Source organism: Triturus cristatus, chromosome 1_2 (assembly GCF_964204655.1).
Source record: "Triturus cristatus chromosome 1_2, aTriCri1.1, whole genome shotgun sequence".
NCBI lineage: Eukaryota > Metazoa > Chordata > Amphibia > Caudata > Salamandridae > Triturus > Triturus cristatus.
In genome coordinates this window covers 552,768,663-552,789,732 of record NC_140580.1, presented here as the reverse complement: position 1 = coordinate 552,789,732, position 21,070 = coordinate 552,768,663, and the positions used below count along the sequence as shown (strand labels likewise).

General features: G+C 44.9%; 1 protein-coding gene across 2 annotated transcripts in view; it reads right to left on the bottom strand.

The window, feature by feature from the left end:
* The window catches only part of LOC146867615 (prominin-1-A-like), a 496,515-nt gene that overhangs the window by 156,222 nt on the left and 319,223 nt on the right, over positions 1–21,070 (bottom strand). For both annotated transcript variants that reach the window (XM_085606443.1, XM_085606442.1), the window contains exon 10: positions 3,748–3,811. In XM_085606443.1, coding sequence (XP_085462569.1) covers positions 3,748–3,811 — 64 coding nt within the window. The remainder of the gene's footprint in view (positions 1–3,747; positions 3,812–21,070) is intronic.

The window sequence follows — 21,070 nt, the reverse complement described above, 5'->3', positions numbered from 1 at the left end:
GGAGCCTGTCTGTTACAGTGACATGCACCACACAGTTGGAATTCGGTCACAATTGTTACTCAACGGTAGTAGTTGTGGGGACAATATTGTGGGACCGAACCCCAATAATTCAATCTGATTCCCAATATTTTGAACACCCCAAATTTTACCTAAGAAATTCAGCTCCAGTATCTCTCATTTGATCTAATGGTTAGAGACTACACTCCTTACAAGTATAATACAATTTTAGCAGAGTTAAACAGAATAAAACAGAGTTAAACATTGAAAGGTTAAAGGACTGAGTTCCAGGCCAAAATTATCCAAAAGTGGATTTTAATGCAGAATAGTTAAAATTGAGGTACAGAGAAAAATGCATACATTTGCCATAAAGGCTGAAATACAGAAGTACAAAACAATGCCATATCATAAAACTCATTAATCCCTAGTTGAAGTAGAATCTAACCAGAATTCTGAGTGTCAAAGTCATAAAGAGTACCAACATAGAAAGAATCTAAGTCAAATGAACATTAAAAGAAAAATATCTCCAGCAACAGCATTCCTAATGACAGCTGTAAAATCCAACAGAACCCCAACAGGAAAAACCCATGGGGGCGTGGCTTAGGCCGATGGAGTGAGCAGCACATTTTGCGAGCTCCGGTCGGCCAGCCACCATTGAGTGCCATCCTGATGCCCTGAACGGGACAGAAGGCCCTGCAGCGCACCCTCATAATCATACAGAGGGAGAAGTGCTCGTTAGAGACGAAGAAACCCCCTCGCAAAGACTGAAAACGGCAGAAGTGTAAAATCCAACTGTGGCCGGGAGGCGAGCCAAGATGGCGGCACCCCAGCCGACAGCACTGACCAGGCTGCAGTGGACTGAGAACTAGAGTGCCCCAGCCGCAGGCCCCGGAACAGAGCCCAGAGACTCCCTAAAGTTGAACCGGAGGAGTGGAGTGGAGGCGGACGCAGGTCTGCCAGGGGCCCCACGTGGCAGGCCTGAGTACAGAGCCTGATCACCGCCGGTGAAAGCGAGCGGGGCAAAGAAGACGGCCCGGCAATTTCTGGAGAACATTTCGCTGGTCCCCAGGAGGTGAGCGGACTGCAGCGGCATTGATGTGACCGGCAGGGGCAGCGGCCAACTGCCGAGACAGAGGCAGAGAAGGCCCCCCTTCAGCGCGACGGAGTGAGTGTGGCCCTGGAGAGTTTGGTGGGTGCCTGAAGGAGAGGGAGGCCCCGAGGAGCCAGGTGAGAGCTGCAGAGGCGAGGGATTAGGTCCGTGCCGCAGGGTGCTGAGCAACCTGGAGACTGGGGGGGCCCAGAGAGTTTGTGGGAGTGTGCCCAAGCGGGGATCCTAGAAGCATACCCAGGGCACCAATGGAGGAGACTGGCAATGAAAGGCCTGAGAAGCGGCAGACCTTCCCCAAGTAAGCAGCGAGCAGCAACTCAGACATTGGGACCTGAGGAGAAGGGCAGACGATCGGCCGCACCAACGTGGAGGCCTAATATAGCGGAGTGGGCCCAGCGGCGTTGACGGGGTTGGACAGCAGGCCTAGGGTTCGACTATACCAGTGACTAATATACAAAACATGGGAGAGACCCCGCCCAGGGATTACGCTGGTAGAACGCAGAGCCCCAAACTATGCGTGGGCATGCGGAGAAGAAGGGCGAAGCAAGTGAAGCGGACAGGCTTACTAGATGGCGGTCTGAGAGCTCGAGGCGGGGCAAGCGATAGCCTGAGCAGAGCATAATGGTGCATAAGACCAGAACACGGCGTAATCTGGAGACTCCTGGCAAACATCGAGGAGAGCGGACTCAGGCCCACACCGAGAGTAGCAGGCGCACCGGAAAGGTCTCGTGAAGAATGGCGGGAAAATGAGGCAGAGACGGACGCGACTAGCCTAAGTGCGAGTCGGAGTATATAACAAATCGAGGAGTGCTTGCCAGAAGAGGTGAACCCACGCGCAACAAGGACTACCCAGAGCGTCCTATGAGCGCACGCTGAACCAGAAGCGCCGCAGACCAAGAGGACACGATGGGGAAGATCCCCCAAAAAAGAACAGAAAAGACGCCCCAACAGAAAAATCGATGGAGGAGAGGGGGAAGGCCCAACCACAGGCGGAGCACACAGGAGATCCTATGCTGCAGGACATTCTGCAGGCCATCACTTCCTCCAGTGAGTGCCTGGAAACCAAAATCGACTTGCTGGGACTAGATCTGGGCCTACTTAGGGAAGATCACAAAAAGTTGGCGGACCGGGTTAAGACAAACGAGGGCCAATTATCTGAGACTCTGCGGAACATAGTAAAAATGAAGCAGCGATAAGCAGCGCTCGAGACAAAAGTGTGCACATTGGAATTCCGAGCCGAAGATGCAGAAAATAGATCACGTAGAAGCAACCTCAGAATCATAGGCCTGCCGTAAAAAGTAGAAGGCCGCAACATGATAGACTACCTGGAAAAATGGTTGTGAGAGGAAGTAGCACCAGATGGCCCAGCGAGCTTCTTCGCCCTAGAGAGGGCACACGGAGTCCCCGCGAAACCACCTGTACCAGGAGCGCCACCACGGATGGTGATAGCGAAGCTCCTCCATTACAGGGACAGAGACCACATCCATGCCCAGGCTCGCCTCAAAGGAGACCTAGCGGTGGACAATTCAATGGTGCGAATCTTCCCAGATTTTTCCAGAGGGGTACAAAGACAGAGAGGCTCCTACCGTGACGTGAAGCAGAGGTTGCGGCAACTGAACTACAAATATGTAACGTAGTACCCGGCCACATTATGAGTAACCACGGAGAATGGCACAGAGTTCTTCAAGTCTTTACAGGAGGCATCAGACTGGCTGGAGAGGCACGAAGGGATAGCGCCACTACGAGATCCGGAGAGGAGAGGAGAAGAAGAAGAGAGAACCGCACCCGAGGCTGGAATGGGAAAGAGGGAGAGGTGAGCACCAGGAACAGGGACAATGGGCACTACATCATACTGAAACTAAAAGCCCAACTCATGAGAACCCAACAATACCTAGGGATTAGATTACGTCCACTTAAGCGCAACTCAAGGGGCGAGGGGGGACTGTTTTGTTAATAGTGAGGTTAAGTACACCAGGGAGTAACAATATTGCGTAATGTATACTGGATAAGACATGAATAATGTTTATGTATGTCAATGATGTCTTGAAAACCTAATAAAATATGGTTGTAATAAAAAACAGGAATAACCCGTAAGGTACCTGAATAGCTGAAACCCAAATGTTTTTATACACATCACACTTTCTATTAATAGATTCTACAAATTCAGCATAGTATGATTATTGTCAAGGTTGCACTGGCAAATCAGAAACAATTACATAGTTTTCTGCTATATTCGCACTTATAAGATTGTGGAGACATCTTTCGTCTCCACAATTGCCCTCCACGATATGATCAACGCAAAATGAAACATTCCTCTGACATTGCCTCATCCAATTTACAGAAACTCTTCCAGCGGAAGTCCTTCAAAAGTTCTACTCTGGGTACCCAGTGGAATCTTCATTCACAAGAGATGAGGGGAGAGATGACACTGATTTGGATGGGGAATGAACTTCAGCAAGTTGAACAGAAACAGTGGCGCTCACTTTCATCCTAAACGAATCATTATTATAACTTTGTTCCTTGCCCAACTGACCACACATCTAAACTCCAGGACAAGAGTAGTTCTAGGTTGAAATCATACACAATATTATGAAACATAAATGTTATGCAGAGGTAGACAAATGGTAAAATGCAAAGCGTACCTGATACTGTCTTCTCCGTGTCGTTTTTGACTTGCTCCGGGATACTTGCAAGTGTTTTCCTTGCCTTAACACCAAGAAAAAAAGGAGACAAAACCGAATAAGATTTCATAGACTTCGCATGAGATACAATATCAACATGAATTCAGATTTTAAGGCATACAGGCCCTTCTGTATCAACGGATTCCCCCACAGACACAAAATAGGTCAGGCCCAAGTTTTAAAACAGAAGGCACCAGTCGAAAAAGCCTATATTTTCTAATTCTCTATTGTGGAGTGCCTCACTTTTTGATGGTGTGCTATTGGTGACATATCCTTTCAATTAGCATTTGCCTGGTATGGCTTAAGTATGAATTTCCTCTACCTTCCATTAACCTTTGTCTGGCAATCTCCTTTTTTTTTTATCTTTGACTACCTGTCATATAAGTGTATTTAACTTATACCTTTTCATTACAGATTTAGTCTCGATACAGTTTCTCTTATGTTGCCAATTTAACTTGGTACCTTGTCCCTGCCTTTGAATTTTGTGTTGAAATTCCTTTTTCTTACAAACCCACCATTTTGCACACCTCAAGTACATAAAGGTGTCCACACAGCAGAGTATTTCTCCAATGTGACTTCTGGTGGGTCTGCATATTCTATTTTTTTCCATGGATGTCCCTTGTTTATAGGTGGGGTGTAGTGGTCCTTTAGTGACAATAAGAAAAATTAGGTAACATCTTCTTTACAGATTTTACTGGAGTCGGCAAATGGCAGGAAGTCGAAGGGTGTTTCAAATGATCTGTTTCTGCAATGAGTGCACCCGTTGCTGCGGATCATGGCGTAGCTCACTTCCTGCAAGCATGGCTCACTGATGCTTTTTATGTAAACAAATGCTATTCATTTTTTAACTCTAAATGACAAATGGCATATTCCAATGATTTTCCTTAACCACACACCAAACTAATTTCAATTCCCTCTAAACATCATAAATTGCAACTGAGCATTACCCTTGCATACTGGGGCAATGAGGATTGAAAATGGTATGGCAATTTCAACTTCACCTACTGTGGGGTCCTGTGGATAACAGAATTCGGATTATTTTGCAGACCCTGAACTGAGGACATTAAGCCATTCGTAAACATATGCAAACAATCATGTAAATCGCTTATTGATCTGTTTGTAATTCCACACATTCATACAAACATCCACACACAGCACTCTACAACCCCAATACCTGGTCACACTAGCTCACACCAAAATGACTAAGTGCCACACAGAAGAAAGCTCCTCAATCTGCACCCAGCATCACACCCTCTGGATGCTGCACAAACATTAAATTGAACGTCTCTTGTTTTTTTTTTTTTTAAGTCTCTTTATTGACAGTTTCATTTAGCGCAAGCAGGGAACAGCGATTGTATAACAGAAGCAAAAAAAACAAAACACATGATATATTAACACAATATACATGATTGTTAGCAAAGATAGAGGACTTCCAGGCACATGATAAATAAATAAACATCTTAGTTCAAAATCTCATTAATCCAGTTCTCTAGAGGCCCCAGAGTTGTACACCCATCATTCTCCTTTTCCTGCCTTTAGCCCTATATATAGCCCTTTCCAAATTATACTTGGCTAGTAAGCGTGCTCTCCAAGAAGAAAAGGAAGGAGGGTCTAGATTCACCCAGGCTTGAGTAATGCATGCCCTCCAAGTTGCCATAGAAATAAAAAGAAAGTTTGTCTGACCTTCGGATAGATCGAGAGACGATACGCCTATTAGCAGTAGTTCTCCTGACAAAACAATTGTCTGACCTATCAACGTCTCTTGTACACGATAAAAGCCCCGGTAGAAGTGCACTGAAACTACTGACAAGAGAACAAAACATCCAAAAACTGGTGCTGTCCAGTACTTCCTCTTGTAACATTAATTCACATCAGCACACCAGAACAACGTCCCAAGGGACCACGGCATGCAAGCACATGCATTCTATACCGATGCCATCAGAAGGCAAAATAGCACAAGCATTGTATCTTTTCAGCTGTATGCAACAGGGCATGGCTGCAGTACATGAATGGAGACACACACACGCAATACAAGACAAATAACAATCTACTTTGCCTCCAGTACAATGTCCCTCCAAATTCTGCTGATTATAAACAATGGTGACAGGCCCCAGAGTGCATATATGGGAAACAATACACACTACTGACCAACAATGAACACGTTAACCTAAAAGTAGAATATCAAGCTTTTTTAATGACCACACACAACCATGAACCAGCTAATAGAAACCAGGGTACTACACTTACCCCAATCTTCCTATTGTGACACAGTACTGCTCTTCCCCTACATTTACAACACTGGCTCCATAATAAGACACAATACTGATTTTCCCCACATTCACATCACCATGAACGAGTGACAACAGCCACTTAAAACTAAAACACTACACTTCCTTAAACATCACACACAACCATGAACCAGCCAACAGAAACCAGGGTACTACACTTTCCCAGACTTCCTATTATGGCATGGTTCTGCTCTTCCCCTCATTCACAAAGCCAGATAAACAATATGTGGCAAGGTTCTGCTCTCCGCCACTTTCACATCATCACAAGTACACGTTAGAACAGGGCACTCAACACACATTCCACAGATTTTTAACACCAGAACATACAACCAAAACATAGCCCCATATATTACACAGAATGTTAACACATGTGAGTCAAAATAAATACATACATCCTATAGACCAACACCACAATTTTCAGGAGGGTATTTCAGGTCTTCCCTAACATTCACAACAACAGAAAACACGACAAAGAACCATACTTTACAGAAACCCAAAGTTTCCCGAATATTATTGGACTGATGATTTCCATAAACATCAGATACTGCAACTAATGCCTAACCCAGGCACACACCACCACCTCCAAAAGGGTACTGTTCTCCCTTCTTCAACCTGACACTCAAAAATTAACCGTGTGTACCTTAATGTATCACACAAGCACCAAAGTATGTAAATTCTCATGCATAAGCATGAGAATTTATTCCACGCCTAGTGCATACATTTTTAGCTTGCAGAAGCATACAACCTGTGTACAGTCCCCAAGGCAAATAACAACACCTACTATGCATTTTTTTTAAATTAAATACTATGCATTTTTAACAGACCATCACGCTTCACAAAAGAAAAATGCCAAACATCTGCTATATCACCTACTACATTCACCTCCTTTGTATCCACACCCACTTTTAAGGACTTAATAGAAGGAACAAAACAATCACACAAAATATTCTCTCTGTCGCAATTATAGTGTTTGATGATTAAATGATATCACAAGAGCAAACATTCTCAACATCGCAGGAACCACCAGAACTAAAAAAACGACACCTCTTCCATTCTATAACTGTTCTCTCCGAGTCTCACATAGAGGCCTTGACGGAGTAAGGCAATGCGGGGATCCAAGAATATTCTCTTACTTAAAAGACCCCCATCCGAAGGTAAGTGTCTTTTATAGCACACCTTCTCTATCAGCGCCCACAGCAAGCCAAAGCAGCACTATGTCCTAATTAAACAGTAGCAGCTCACAGGTAGTGTATGCAATAATTCTAGGACACCTTGAAAGTACCCGGGAGCCCACACCAATCTCTCCCTCACACCGGTCTCTCTCAACATAAGCCGCATTCACTGCTATAAACCTCTCTGGTTCCTTGTGCCTTACTGTGGTTCTCCCATACCCTCACTGACGATGCACCACTCTTCTCAGACGTAAAGTTCATAAGGTCCGACTCCATTCTGGGTAGGCCCTCAATTCCATTTCGGACAACATTTCCACCTAATTCTGGCAAATCTATGTCATTTCTGGTATAAACACTAATAACACTAATGTTGTCTGCCCTTATCGTTCTTATTATTCTAAGAACTGAGAGTGTCAAGTCAGTCAGATAATACCTAGACATAACACCTGATGCAGCACCCAGTCTGGGACAAGATTTCGTTTATCATAATGTGAAGGCCATCTAAAGAACATCCATTGATAATTCATCAAAACGGTGTAGTCTGAATTGACGTCCCTTCATCTGCAATTTTCATTAAGATGTGTCTAAAACACTTCTTCTGGTGCTGGTAATCTGTAACAACATTTCTGAAACTATGTCAGAGGTTTTAATCCCTGATAAATTAGTATTTACGACCACCACTCGGCCCCTTAAGTGGAGAGAAACTTCATCCAGGTCACAGATACAAACTGCAGATTAAGATGAGCACAGCACCAGATTCCATCTTGAAGAAGAAGCCTAAAGCAAGACTCCTTAAGGCTCTATGAAGCATTCCATTCTGCATTCACAAACTGGTGCCAAGATTGAGTTCTTGCACAGATCCAATCTCCTAGCTCTTGGCCTTGTGTTTGAAATAGCTGACAAGCTATTCCAAACAGACAACAAACACCGATGTCCAGATATGCACCCAGGTGTCTGATCAGCTGGCCTAACTGCCTGGGTAGTCCACCTCAGAGTTGGTGACTCTCAAAAATCTTGGTTTTTGGCTCAATAAGGATCTAGCAATGGAGGTCCAAGCCAAGAAACTGGCAGGCACATGTTTTGAACTACGCAGAATGCTCTCCAAAGTTCTGGAGCGTATTCCCGCACAGCTCAGAAAGACAGTAGTCCATTTCCTTGTCACATCTCGTTGGACTATGGAAATTCACTCTTCCTAGGGGCACCAAAATATGTCATCAGTAGACTTCAAGTGGTACAGAATGCGGCAGCAAGACTGCTGTCCAAGGTCCAAATAAAGGAATCAGCTGGAAAGCCTCTAAAAGCTTCCGATTGAGGCCAGAATTAAGTTCAAGGCTCCCTGTCTGACACACAGAGCCTTACACAACAAGGGCCCTAGTAAAATCAAAGACCTGCTGACCCTCTACGTCCCAAACAGAAGCCTCATATCCTGCTCTGAAGGGCTATTAAAATTTACCAGAATTAGGAGAGCCAGATGGGGAGTGAGATCCTTCGCGCATCTGGCACCCCAGCTGTGGAATTCTCTCCCAAGGGAATCTAGACTTCTGGAAACGGAAGCAACCTTCCGGAAATAGATTTAAACCTGGCTGTTTCATCAGTATCATTAATACGCCTCTAACTACTGTATGACATCGGTCTCCTAGCGCTGGAAAGCCTTTGCGCAGCTATGCGCTCTACAAACCTCTTAAATTAAATTACATTTGTACACCACCTTTGAAACTCAGGCTTATTATTTATTCATCTGCTCAAACTAGCATAGTTCTTAGAGATAGCACAGTGAGGGTGTAAGAGCTATAACTTTTGATGTTACGATTTTTCCCTGTTTTAACTGTTATTGAAAAGCTTACCTGCTTTTTATGACCTTCTGTGATGTTACCAATATCATGTGCACTAGACCTGGCAACTATTTTTAAATAAATATGTTGAAATACATATTCCGTTTCTGGTGGACTGTGTAAATCATTAATTAACGATCGTTTGGTTTACCACTGCTCCGTCAGTAACTCAAAAGCATTGATTCCACCTCATTTATATATTTGGTGGGGTTCTGCAGGCCTTCAAAACCTGTTTTTCACAATCAGTGCTGGTGCATTGAACTAAATTCACTTGTGTCGCTTGGGGTGTGAAAATAAACCTTGTAGGGCTGAGGCAAAGACTCAGTTTACACACCACCTCATCCACTGATGCTGCACTTCATGTACACTCAGCAGTGTTGTCAAAGCCTTGCAGGCTCTGCACAGCACTCTGCACAGGCCAATGTAAATTCTCCATGCATGCCACCACTGTATCATAGAAGCGCATGCACCTTTCTGTCAGTTTATCATTCTTGCACGATCTCCTGCGCACTTTGAAAATATTACTTGTGCTACTGATCATCAGCTGCAGTCAACACAATAGCATTCGGTTAACCATCAAATTTGATACACCTTTATACCTTCCCTCTGCTCCTAAAATAAGGCTGTCACGGTGGGCACTTATTCCAGAGAGATGTCTCTCTGAACAGCAGCCTGTCTTGCTTCTCCTGGCCAGATCAGAATACTAGGGCCCTCATTTATGGGGATTTGGCGCAGGGTCACCAGGATGCGCTGCCCTATGCCAAAATGAAAGGGCAGGAATGCACTGTATCTATCCAATATGCTCCATGCCTGCCCTTTCCCCCTCCGCTGGCACCCTTTCGCCAGCCTAGCGCCAACACAGGCCGTCCGGGCTCCCACCCTGTGCGGCACTTCTCTTCTGCGGATCCTGGGGTCCACAAGCAGGAAAGGGAAGGATTTCCTTCCTGCCCAGTGGAACGTGAATCTAAGCAATCCTGAAGATGCTCTCATGCTGTCTTCAGCATGAGATCAGCTCCAGCATTGGTTGGAGCAGGCTAACCTAGAGCTCATTTTGAGGCTGGGGGCCTGTGTGTGGCAGCAATCCCTTGGCTGTTTCACAGCCCTGGGAATGCTGGGTCTGCACGTCTCAGGCTGGTTCTCACAGGGCAGCCAGTCTATCTGACATTCGCACTAGCACGGGCAGCAGTCATCCTGCAATCGCAGGATTCAGCCCCGCCCCCAGCCCTTACACTCGCACTGTACACAGTGCGAGCTGGTGGTAAAATAAAATTACATTGCCATGCCCTTTTATTTATTTGAGTTTGCCTGCTGCAATTTTAGCAGACGTGGCAAAGCTCCTCCGCCCTTTAAGATGAACTGCCCCTGCCTGGAAGGCATTTTCCTCTTTCTATGTGTGCTGTAGAATGTAGCACACATGTAGAGAGGCAAAACATGGAGAAATAAAGTTATTTCTCCTTATTACGCCTCACCTCGATAGGCATAAAGATTTAGCGCATCCTCAGGATAACATAGTTTTGTAAATATGGGGAAGCGTCAAAATCCATGGATGTTGCATGGGGACACCCACCACAATGCCCATGGAACATATTTCTAGCACAGAGTAAGGCAACATAGCGATTTGCGCTGCCTTGCCTTACTCTATATGCTTTGCTTGGCATCATAGATATGATTTCAAAGATTTGTGCTGCCGACCGTCACAAACACTGACGCTCCGGGTGGTGCAAGGGGCTCTTAAATATTCCCCATCATTTCTAACAAGAGCTTGCCGTCAGTGTCCACGGCCTAACTTCCTGCAGCCTTCTGCCTCACACCCACCTACATCCCCAGGGTACTCCAGTCCAGCAATCAGTGCTGATGTCATTAGCTGCTATATTGGGGCTGGCAGCAACAGATTACTCTTGTCTTGTGTAGGACTTCTCTCCAACTCCAGAGATTCCTCCTCCCTTGTCACAAACAGTTCCTCACTACCACCTGGGTCCTGCTGCATCTCCGTTCAGGTCCTTTTAAAGGTGCGTCACCAAAATACTGTTGATGGAGAGTATGGCCTTCACACTAGTGCTGGAGCCATTTAGAGCAACACAGACTAAGCTCTTTATTCCATGCTAGTCCGTAATCAATGCTACTGGCTTATTAGCTCCTATCAATGCTCTAATCCTCCTTCAACTGCAATTCATTTCACAGTTAGCCATGATACACACACACACCAGCAAACTATGTATCATCATGTTCTCTCAGTATCCACACTCAACATTCCACAGCATGCTCACTGGGTCTATGCATACATAGACATGCCAATACTCGACAAGGTCCTTAGCACAATGAGCAGCCCTATTTAGACATCAGTTATTACTTCTGAAAGTCTGACACATTCAGTACAACTCTAGCTTATCTGAACCACCCCTTTGGCATTTGTAGTAAGCATCTTATTATCAAGAGCACCCTTAAATATCTTATCCAAACCATAAAATATATATATATATTTTTTTTAGATATCTTTTTATTGAACATAAACATTGACATTCGGCCAAGCAGCATGCACTTACATGGAATCAATTCATATGGTGAGTACATTTAGATAGCTGGGACACATATTGAGTGCACAAATGGGCTTCATGGAGACAGAGGCTCTCATCCTCCGAGGGGACCACAGGGGCCGCACATATATCTCCCCGGTAGGCGTTCCACTTACACCATACAGAGGACCACTTCTTAGGACACATAACATATTATTGTTAGCACAAAGGATTAGTTGAGCAAATTGTGCCCTCTCCATGATTTCTGTTTATGTCCCCAGGAGTCTTCTTCCAGAGAAAGCTTACTAGCCCCCATATCTTCGTATCCCCTGCCTTACACTTATCCACTAACCCAACAGGCCCATCATGGCATTTTTGCCCCAGGCTCATCCCAATGTTCTTTCATGCTGCCATTGCCTTTTTGGCTCCCTTATTCATCTTGTGTCCTGCTCCGTGTGATTTCGTAGCTATGAATAGTACTTGCACGTCAAGCACCTACCTATCCCTTTGTCTTGCTATACCTCCATGACCCCCTTACCTTTGCACCCTTTATCTCCATGCCTGTGCCCCAACCCCTCCTTGCAAATGTGCGTCGGCCTGTCTGTGTATGTGTGTGCCCTATGCTACCTTCCCCATGTTGTTGTATTATATATTTTGAATGACTTCGTTTATGTAGTGACATATATAATCAAGTTAGCAAGCATCCAACAAATGTCCAAGAGAACAGAATATGACAAGTTTATTTTATGGACCTTGCAACCTGAACTCAACCTGGATTCCAAGTCACCATGTTCACACCTGTAGCATCTTCCGCAGCCCTGGAGCATGCAAATGAAATACTCCACGCGGGAGCTGCAGTCAAATGCTTCCTTATTTGTCAGCATGCACCCACACATCGCGCATTATCGCATACTCAACATTAACAACACACTAACACCTCCCAGCATATCACGTATTTCCTCTCCAGAGTCCGCCCAGGATCAAGAGGGTCCTGGAGCGCATAACATCAATATGCTACAATATCTAGATTTTTATATAGCACAAACAACATGACTTAAATATACCACTTGTATGGAAAGAAGCAATTGTTTTTGAATTATGAAAAAAATTATAGCAATAAAGAATTAAAATGAATTAAAAGTATTACATTATTTGTATAAAACAGACTTGGTAGTTGGGATCTGGAAAATCAGTGTTTTTCAAATCTTGCTGAAGCAAACAGACTCTTGACTATTGCAAAAAGTCTGAATTCCAAGGTGAGACTTTTATGAAAGTAATGAAGGATGCCTGTGAATGTTTCTCATAACATATGACGAACAGATTTTGTATGTTGCACATCTGGGTCTATGATGTAAATGTAAGTTGAAATATTAACTCTGGCCCAGAGCTCCTTTGTTTGCGAAACTATTAATTGTAATTGTAAATGTGTTTATATGGCACTTACGACCCCTGACGAGGTATTGAAGTTTAAACCCCGATTAGACAACATGTTGCAGTCTGGTATTTGGCCCAACAATGTTGCCAAAGCATTTCGCACTTCAGGTGTTGAAGTCAGATGTCTTAGATTCTAGGTCTCTGTTCCAGTGATTCCTTACACATTTGTGGCAAACTGTTTTAAATATTTCCTCTTGGGCGATTGTCTGCCACAGATTAATAGTGTGTAGACTATGGAGCAATACTTGACTGACTGCTCAACAAGGTGAACAGTTCAATACTTTAACTCCCCATAAAAGGGTTGTGTTAGAGCTCATTACTTAGACAGAGGAGATCACTCTCTGGAGCCTTTAATCTTTGTATTTTGTCCTGGGGATTTTTAGGTCGAGCCTGGGCAGCGCATGCGCTGCTCTGCAGCATGCTGTATTGGAGTATGCAATTGAAGACCCACCCACTCTCTGCCCATATTTGTCATTGGCATGTGTCATTGCCCTGCGTAAATGCTGGTTTCTGATTCGTTAATAGGCTTGTTAGTCCCTCCTTAGTACCGCCTTGTCTTGATTTGTAACCTCCCATGAGGACTTGCCCTTTTACTTCGGTTGTTACACAGTACTTCTTTTTTAGCCTGTAAGCACTATTTTCTTTAATGAGTTCCTCCTACTGCAGGCTGCAACATTCAGCACGCCATGCGCGCTTTAACTTTCCGAGCAGCCCAGGACAATGGCGGCTGCTTCTCTGAATAGGTCTCGCATTTACAAGAGTTTGAGCTATTGGCATTGTAAATGACAATGCCTTTTATTTGGGTTAATTATCAAAACAGATAAACAAAAGGCATTGTCATTTACAACGCCAAGAGCTTAAACTCTCGCAAATGCGAGACCTATTGCATTGCAAATGCTTGTTCTCTGTTGCCACTGCTCTTTGGCCCTTTGACCTGTTGCTTCTGATTCGTGCCTGGGAACACAATCTAGGGGCTAGTGGATCTGACTCCTTACCCAGGCTGGAAACCTGGGGTGTTGATTGAAAAGCCAGAAGCAGGCAATTCTTTTCATCCATTAGGTAAATGTGACAACAAAAAGAAAAGCAAAATGACATTTTTGTTGCAATTGCTGTTGCATTTGGGGAATGATTTTCTTTCATGCTATACTGCAACGGTTTCTTGTTCTAAGGTGTTAGATTCAAGTTGCAAAGTAGCAGAACAAATAAGCAGAAACTCATAGTTGTCTTCATTTGTTTTCTAAAATGCAAATAAATCATTCGAATAAATGTAAGTAACTCCATGAGTGTCTTGGTTGAAAAAAAGTGCTAATTGTTGTCCTACTTGCCAAATAAACTCAGTGAATGGATTCTCTGTTTAGATAAACAGCATGCATTTCATTCATGCACGCTTTCCACATGCATTTAGAATAGTCTATAGACATCAACTGAACTTTTCTGGGAAGTTTGCGTCAAGTAAGGTAGGCTTCATGTGTTAGATGTGCAAATGTTAAAGGAATTTATGTGCTACAAGTGATTTGGATTTGGTCTTAGCTTTTTAAATACAGAGTCACTCTAGTCGAGCCCATTTCCGACCTACTACTTAGAAACAAATAACGTATTCAATGTCCTTTTGAATTCGTTTTTTCTAAATTGTTTACAAATTAAGTGACTGCATACTTTGTGGTTTATTGAAAGAATTGGACATACGAAGCTCAAAGCGGAAATAAGCTAATTTCATTTGCAATAATTTCATTTTGAATTGAAAGACAGGACTGGGTTTTAATTAAGGGCAGAATTGGTGGAGTTGTGCCATGCCAGTTTCTTGATTCATGTCAAAATAAATGCATTTTTTCTCTGTGTTATTTTCTGCACCAAGAAAACCAATGTTAGATGTTGCTACAGAAATAGAAAACTTTTTGGGGTATTTTATTGTTTCAAGTTGAAAACCATGATCAGCATATAGGATGTGTTTTATGTGCTGTTTGTTAGAGAAGTAGAATTGATTGTGATTTTAGCGCCTGAATGAAATAGGCGATTTTTAATTGTTCAGAAAGATCTCAGTTGGTTTATTGGTTTTGCATTTTGATTCTGCGTCTTTATTATTGTTGCTGTATCTCGAATAAATGGTATGTATTTAATGCAGCCATGTCTGGATGTTGAGCCTTTAAAAATGCCAGGGGAGACAGATCTCTCCATTCCCAGGGACGCAGTGCTAGATGTCCTGAAACGAAGGGGCGCAGCTGGTTTCCAGCAATGTCTTAAATAATTCAGAAAAAAATAAAAGACAAGAAGGAGAATAGCTTTCCAAACGCATATTTTATGTATCAATAGAGTTTTGAACCAAAAGCACCTTGCTGGCAGGGCGATCACCCCAAATTCGAAGACGAGCAGCGTACCTAAATGGAGAAGCCTTTGGAATGTGGAGAAACAGAGGTTACCCTAATCCCCATCACAATACGCCACATGCAGGTATCTTAACACATGTCCCCTGCAGCTCCTTGACTGTGTGAATATTGCATTTTCTTGGCAAGATGATGCCACTGTATAAATTAATTAATTTGCCATTGTGAAAATGGATCACCCTTTCTGTAAAACAAAAGCACAAAACTGTGCTCCTTTTAGTCCTTTTGGTGCTTCGAGGTCTCGCTGCCACTTCCCATGCTGGCCAGTACCATTTGCGGGTAAGTGAAGCTTGTACTGCTGCTGTCGGTGCGTTCTCTCTTTTGGGCGTCTTGTGAAACCCTTGTCACTACTCCAACACTAATGTGATTGACTTTCTCAATGCTCTTATTCTCTTGCAGATGTTCGCAGTGTACCTATATTTTCATGCATGTATAGGCATTGTAAAACTAAAGCACAGGAGATAGCTATGTGAAAGAGACAAAAGTGAGTTTCTGGCACGAGTTATAGTTATCTTAGAGCATGAGTTATAGTTACTTGAGATAACTCTAACTATAACTGCGGAATTTCTATGATTTTTGTGTGTAAATTCTGAACCTAACTGTAACGTCTCTGTAAACTTTGGTTTATTTTTGTGAATTTGTAATGTTTTTTAAATTCTAATTCCTAACTATAACATCCCTGTAACCTTTGGTTTTTCAGTGAATTTCTACAGTTGTTTAAATGCATCGGGGTTTGGCCAGGCCCTGCAGCCACCCCCTGCATGCAGCCAACCCCATGCTGCGGATGGCCTTTGGCTGTGCATGACGGAGGATTGGCCATAGGGCCCTACGCCCAATACTCTGCATGCAGCCAAATCCCCAAAGGCAGCCAACCTGGGAGGGGGCATGCAGCCTCCCTCCATGAGCTGATTTAGGTCCCTGGAGACCCATCCACCGGGTCCCACCACATTTCTTTAAAGGGAGGCCCCCTCCCGAGGCTGGTTTTTTTTTTCCCCGGGGCACCCCATCTCCCAGGGCCTGGCCTTTTTGTCAATGGGGAGGGGGGCAAGAAGCCCCTACCCTGGCAGTTTTCTGGCCCTTGGGACCCCATCTCCCAGGGCTCTGTCATATTTATAAGTCGCACGGGGGCATGCAGCCCCACTCCCCGGAGAAATATTGCCCCCAAGGACTCCATTCCCAGAGTCCTCATCTTTTATTAATTGGGGAGGAGGGCCACAAGGACTCCCTCCCCAAGCCAATTTCGGCCCTGGGGACCACATCTCCCAGGGTTCACCCCCCCGAAGGCAGCCAACCTGGGAGGGGGTAACCAGTCATTCTCCCGGGCCATTTTCTGGCCCCTGGTACCCCATTTCCCAGGGCCCAGCCATATTTATAAGTGGGAGGAGGGCATGCAGCTCCTCTTTCCAGGCAATATCGGTCCCAGGGACGTTATTTTTTTGATGATGGAGCGGGTTACTAGAACTTGACAACGGCTCAATGAAGAACCAGTGCCCCTGCCATGCATAGTTTTCTCATCAATAAATTTACAGCAAATGTTGCAGTGATAGTATCAATGATGTCATAGAAGATGTTTTGAGTGATGTAATATGTGGGGCACTTTGCAGTGCATAGCAACTGTGTGAGTTATAGTTACCTTAGGGCACATGTTATAGTTTCTTGAAATTACTCTAACTATAACTGCTGAATTTCTATGATTCTGTGTTTGTAAATTCTGAAACTAACTATAACATCACTGTAACGTTTGCTTTTTTAGTGAATTTGTAATATTTTTTCAATTCTATAGCCCAATTATAAAAAATTTCTACGGTAGCCAACCCACACCACGCAAGGCCGAAAGGTTGGCAGCAGGCCTTGCATGCTGCCAACCCCTGCATGCAGCCAACCGAATGCCGCACACAGTCTTTGACCTTGCACGGTAAAGGATTGGTCGCAGGGCCTGGCCCTACGACCAACACACTGCATACGGCCAACCCTCCAAAGGCAGCCAACCTGGAAGGGGGGAACGCAGCTTCCCTCTGAGGGCTGATTTCGGGCCTAGGGACCCCATCCACTGGGTCCCACACCATTTTTTTAGGGGAAGAGGGTACGTGGGCCAGTCCCCAATCTTTATTTCGGCCCCAAGGACAACATCTCCTGGGGCCAGGCCTTATTGCAAATGGGGAGGGGGACACGCAGCCCCTCATTTCGGGGCTGTTTTCTGGCCCCTGGTACCCCATCTCCCAAGGCTTGGCCATATTTATGAGTGGGAGGGGGGCATACAGCCCCCTCGCTGTGCCAATATAGGCTCCAGGGACCCCATCCCCTGAGGCCTCATCTTTTATTAATTGGGGAGGGAGGCGCGCACCCCCCTAGGCCAATTTCAGCCCCATGGACCCTATCTCTCGGCCTGGCCATTTTCTGATGGTGGAGGGTGTACGCGGCCCTTCCTCCCCAGGCTGATTTTGGGGCTCAGCCTTATTAGGAATGTTAAGGAGGGGCCTGGCCAATAAAAGTGCAAGTGCCCTGGAGTCTACCTAGGGCACCCATTTCCTCTTTGTTGGGGACGCAGGGGGAGCCCCAATGCTCCCCAACCCCAGCTGACTTCCCACCTCATGAGGGTGCCGGCATTGCTCCCACCCAGAGGGAGCGGTTAAAAATGCTGATCCCTGCGGGCGGGATCAATTTTTTCATCTGTTTCCCTGCCTGCTTCATAGCGGGCAGGGAAACAGATGAAAAGTGCGCTCCGAGCATTTTTCATACTCCTGCCTGCTGGGAGCAAATTTACAGTTTGCTCTCACTTTGTGGGAGTTAAAAAATTGCTCCTAAACGAGAACAAACACGCTATGTCCCAGGGGAGCACCTGAGACATAGCAAGAGCCTGGCCTTGAGGATCGGGATTGTGCCCCAGGGTTATTAATGGCTCTGGGAGGGGAGCTGCACCGCCCCTCCCTTTCCTTTCCATGGCTGGGGTCCCCTGACCGAACGCAGCCTGGGAAGGGGGCTGCGCTGTCCATCTCCCAGTAGTAAAAATCAACCAAGCACTGGGGGATGAAGTCCACAGGGCCAAATTCGTACAGGAAGGGACAATCTATCTGCCTGGGGACAAAAACAACATGATACGGCCATTACACCATCCACAGAGAGGCTTATCATAGCCTGTATCTTCTCCATATCACAGACAAGACCGTTACACGAGCGCGACTACACTTTCAGGGACTACATTCCATTTATGGGAGGCTAAATATTGGACATTTCCCTACCTAGAACATCTTCCCGCTTGGGGACATTCTCGCGACTGGCCAGAGACCAACACAGTTTTAAATGGTCTCCCTTTTCTGTCTCTCAAATAACAAGATACTCGCATATTGGAAAATCGAAATCGTTTGGATCTACAATTTCTTATACAATAAGCCTTGAAGAAGTTACTTTTGTAACGAAACACGTGTCGGCTGTGGCTGTTTCCATCATTGCCAACAGGGAGGCTTCATGAACTTGACCTCCATGCATCAAATAGCTATATCAAGACCTTTGTAAAAGAATATATGTTTGTATTTTGGATTGCACTTTGGCTAACAATTTTAATGAAACATTATCACTTGATATTAACTGACATTTTGCAGACGTTCCTTGATTGGACTGTTTTCCCGTGAGTAATCACATCGTTCTGAATTGTAACTGTGTCACACTAGTAACATATTAAAAATAGTGATATCATTTATGAAGAGTGCCGAGGTACAGTGGCTTTGTTAGGAGGGCGGGGTCGCTTAGCCCCTCTGCTGGTATTCTTTTTTGGCCAGGCCCTAGGGGAGGGGTGCCCGGGCGTAATCGGCCCAGGCAGGGGGCCATGTGCGCCCCCTCCCCTTAATATCAAATGTATCTGCCTCCTGGACCTAGCCCACCCAGGGGGCAAAGAAAAGGTAGCACAGGCAACCGTGCTTTCTGTTTTATTTTCAATTTTACCACGTATTCACATATCCTCCACGAATGCGTCGCAAAATTGAAAAAGAAAATGTTTTCCCCCTTGAGATCTGATTGGCTGCCAACACTTTCACCAGGAAGTGTTGGCAGCTATCTTGGGACTTGGAGTCCAAGTCCCAAGAAAAAAGATGAAAAAAAAGGGACAGGGCAGAAATGACCTGACTCCCTAGGCTTGGGGGTGGAGTCCCACAGAGACCCTGTGAGGGGCCAGAAAACGTGTGTATATATATATATATATTATCTACTGGCGGTCGCCAGTAGATAGTTATAGTTAGGACCCTCTTACCATAGGAAATCCGCAACATTCTATTTTGAATAACTTTGGCGCCGGTCGACGAATCCTCGCAAAATTTTCAAAATAGGTGGGGCGTTGAGCTCCGCTCCTACCCTAAAAGTCTCGGGGGGATTCGTCAAGCGGGGGCTGAGATAAAAGGGGGGTCCCAAAACGCGTTTTTCCTATGCATTTTTCCATAGGACCTTTAGACAGAGCTACAGCCCGAACGGCTGAACAGAATTTAATGAAATTTGGCAGACAGGTAGTCCTCAGGTCAAGGAAGTGCCTTTTGTAGGTTTGGTGTAAATCTGTTCAGTAGATTCTGAGAAAATAGCCTTTAAATCAATATATATATCTGAGCCAGCTTACGGTGCGCTTACGGTGCGCTTACCGTACGCGTACGGTGACGTGCGCGAGCGCGATTCTGATTGGCCGTTAGATCTTAGTAAACATTCAAATCGGTCGAAACCAGGAAGCGGCGGCCGCCATTTTCTCTCTCGCACTCTGACAGGGGGTTGAAAAACAAAGTGCAAAAACATGTAAAGGGGCTGTTTAGACAGCTCCCAAGCACCTAGCCATGTCGAGTGATGTAATATGTGACGTCATCAGCAGTGCATTGCGGGCGCGCGAGTTAGAGTTAGCTGAACTAACTATAACGGGGGAATTTCAATGGTTTTGTACAAGTGAAAAGTCCAGCTAACTATAACACCCCTGAAACCTATGGTTTTTTCAGTGAATTTCTGAGGTTTTTTAAATGCTAATTCCTAACTATAACGTGCCTGAAACCTATGGTTTTTTCTGTGAATTTCAAAGGTTTTTTTAAATGCTAATTTCTAACTATGCCTACAGAGATAGGACATGTGAAGAAAGAAGAAAAAATGCACAGAAAGAAAAAAAAGAAGTGCAGAAAGAAGTAACAGAAGTCCTCAAAGACGAAGAAAAGTGCAGGAAGAAGGATAACGTGCAGAAAGAACAAAAAGAAGAGTAGAAAGAAGCCTTGTTGCAAAATCATCCTGTACCCTCAACTTTTTCAGACGGATACTAGTGGTAACTGAGTCTGACTAACCAGTCCTAGAGCCAGTGCTATGTTAAAAGACACTTAGAATACAGTGAAAACACCTACATACACTAGGGAACATTATGCGTTGGGGTCCCCCTGTGATCAGCATGACCTCCTCTGTAAGCCCCTAGTATATAATAGGGCAGGGGGATTAAAACTACCTCTTAAAACAGGCCACAGGGCGTTTTTGCACACGTTAACTCAGGCCCCGTCCCCTCCCTTCACCACTGTGTAAACACACCCTGTGTCCGTTTTTAGTTGGGAGATTAAGTTCATTTGAATCCTGAGGGTCCCTAGGGTCCAACTAGCCCACTAGGTACCTCCAGTAAGTGCCACAGAGCTGCGTTGCAGAGAGGTGTAAAAAGTGGCACGG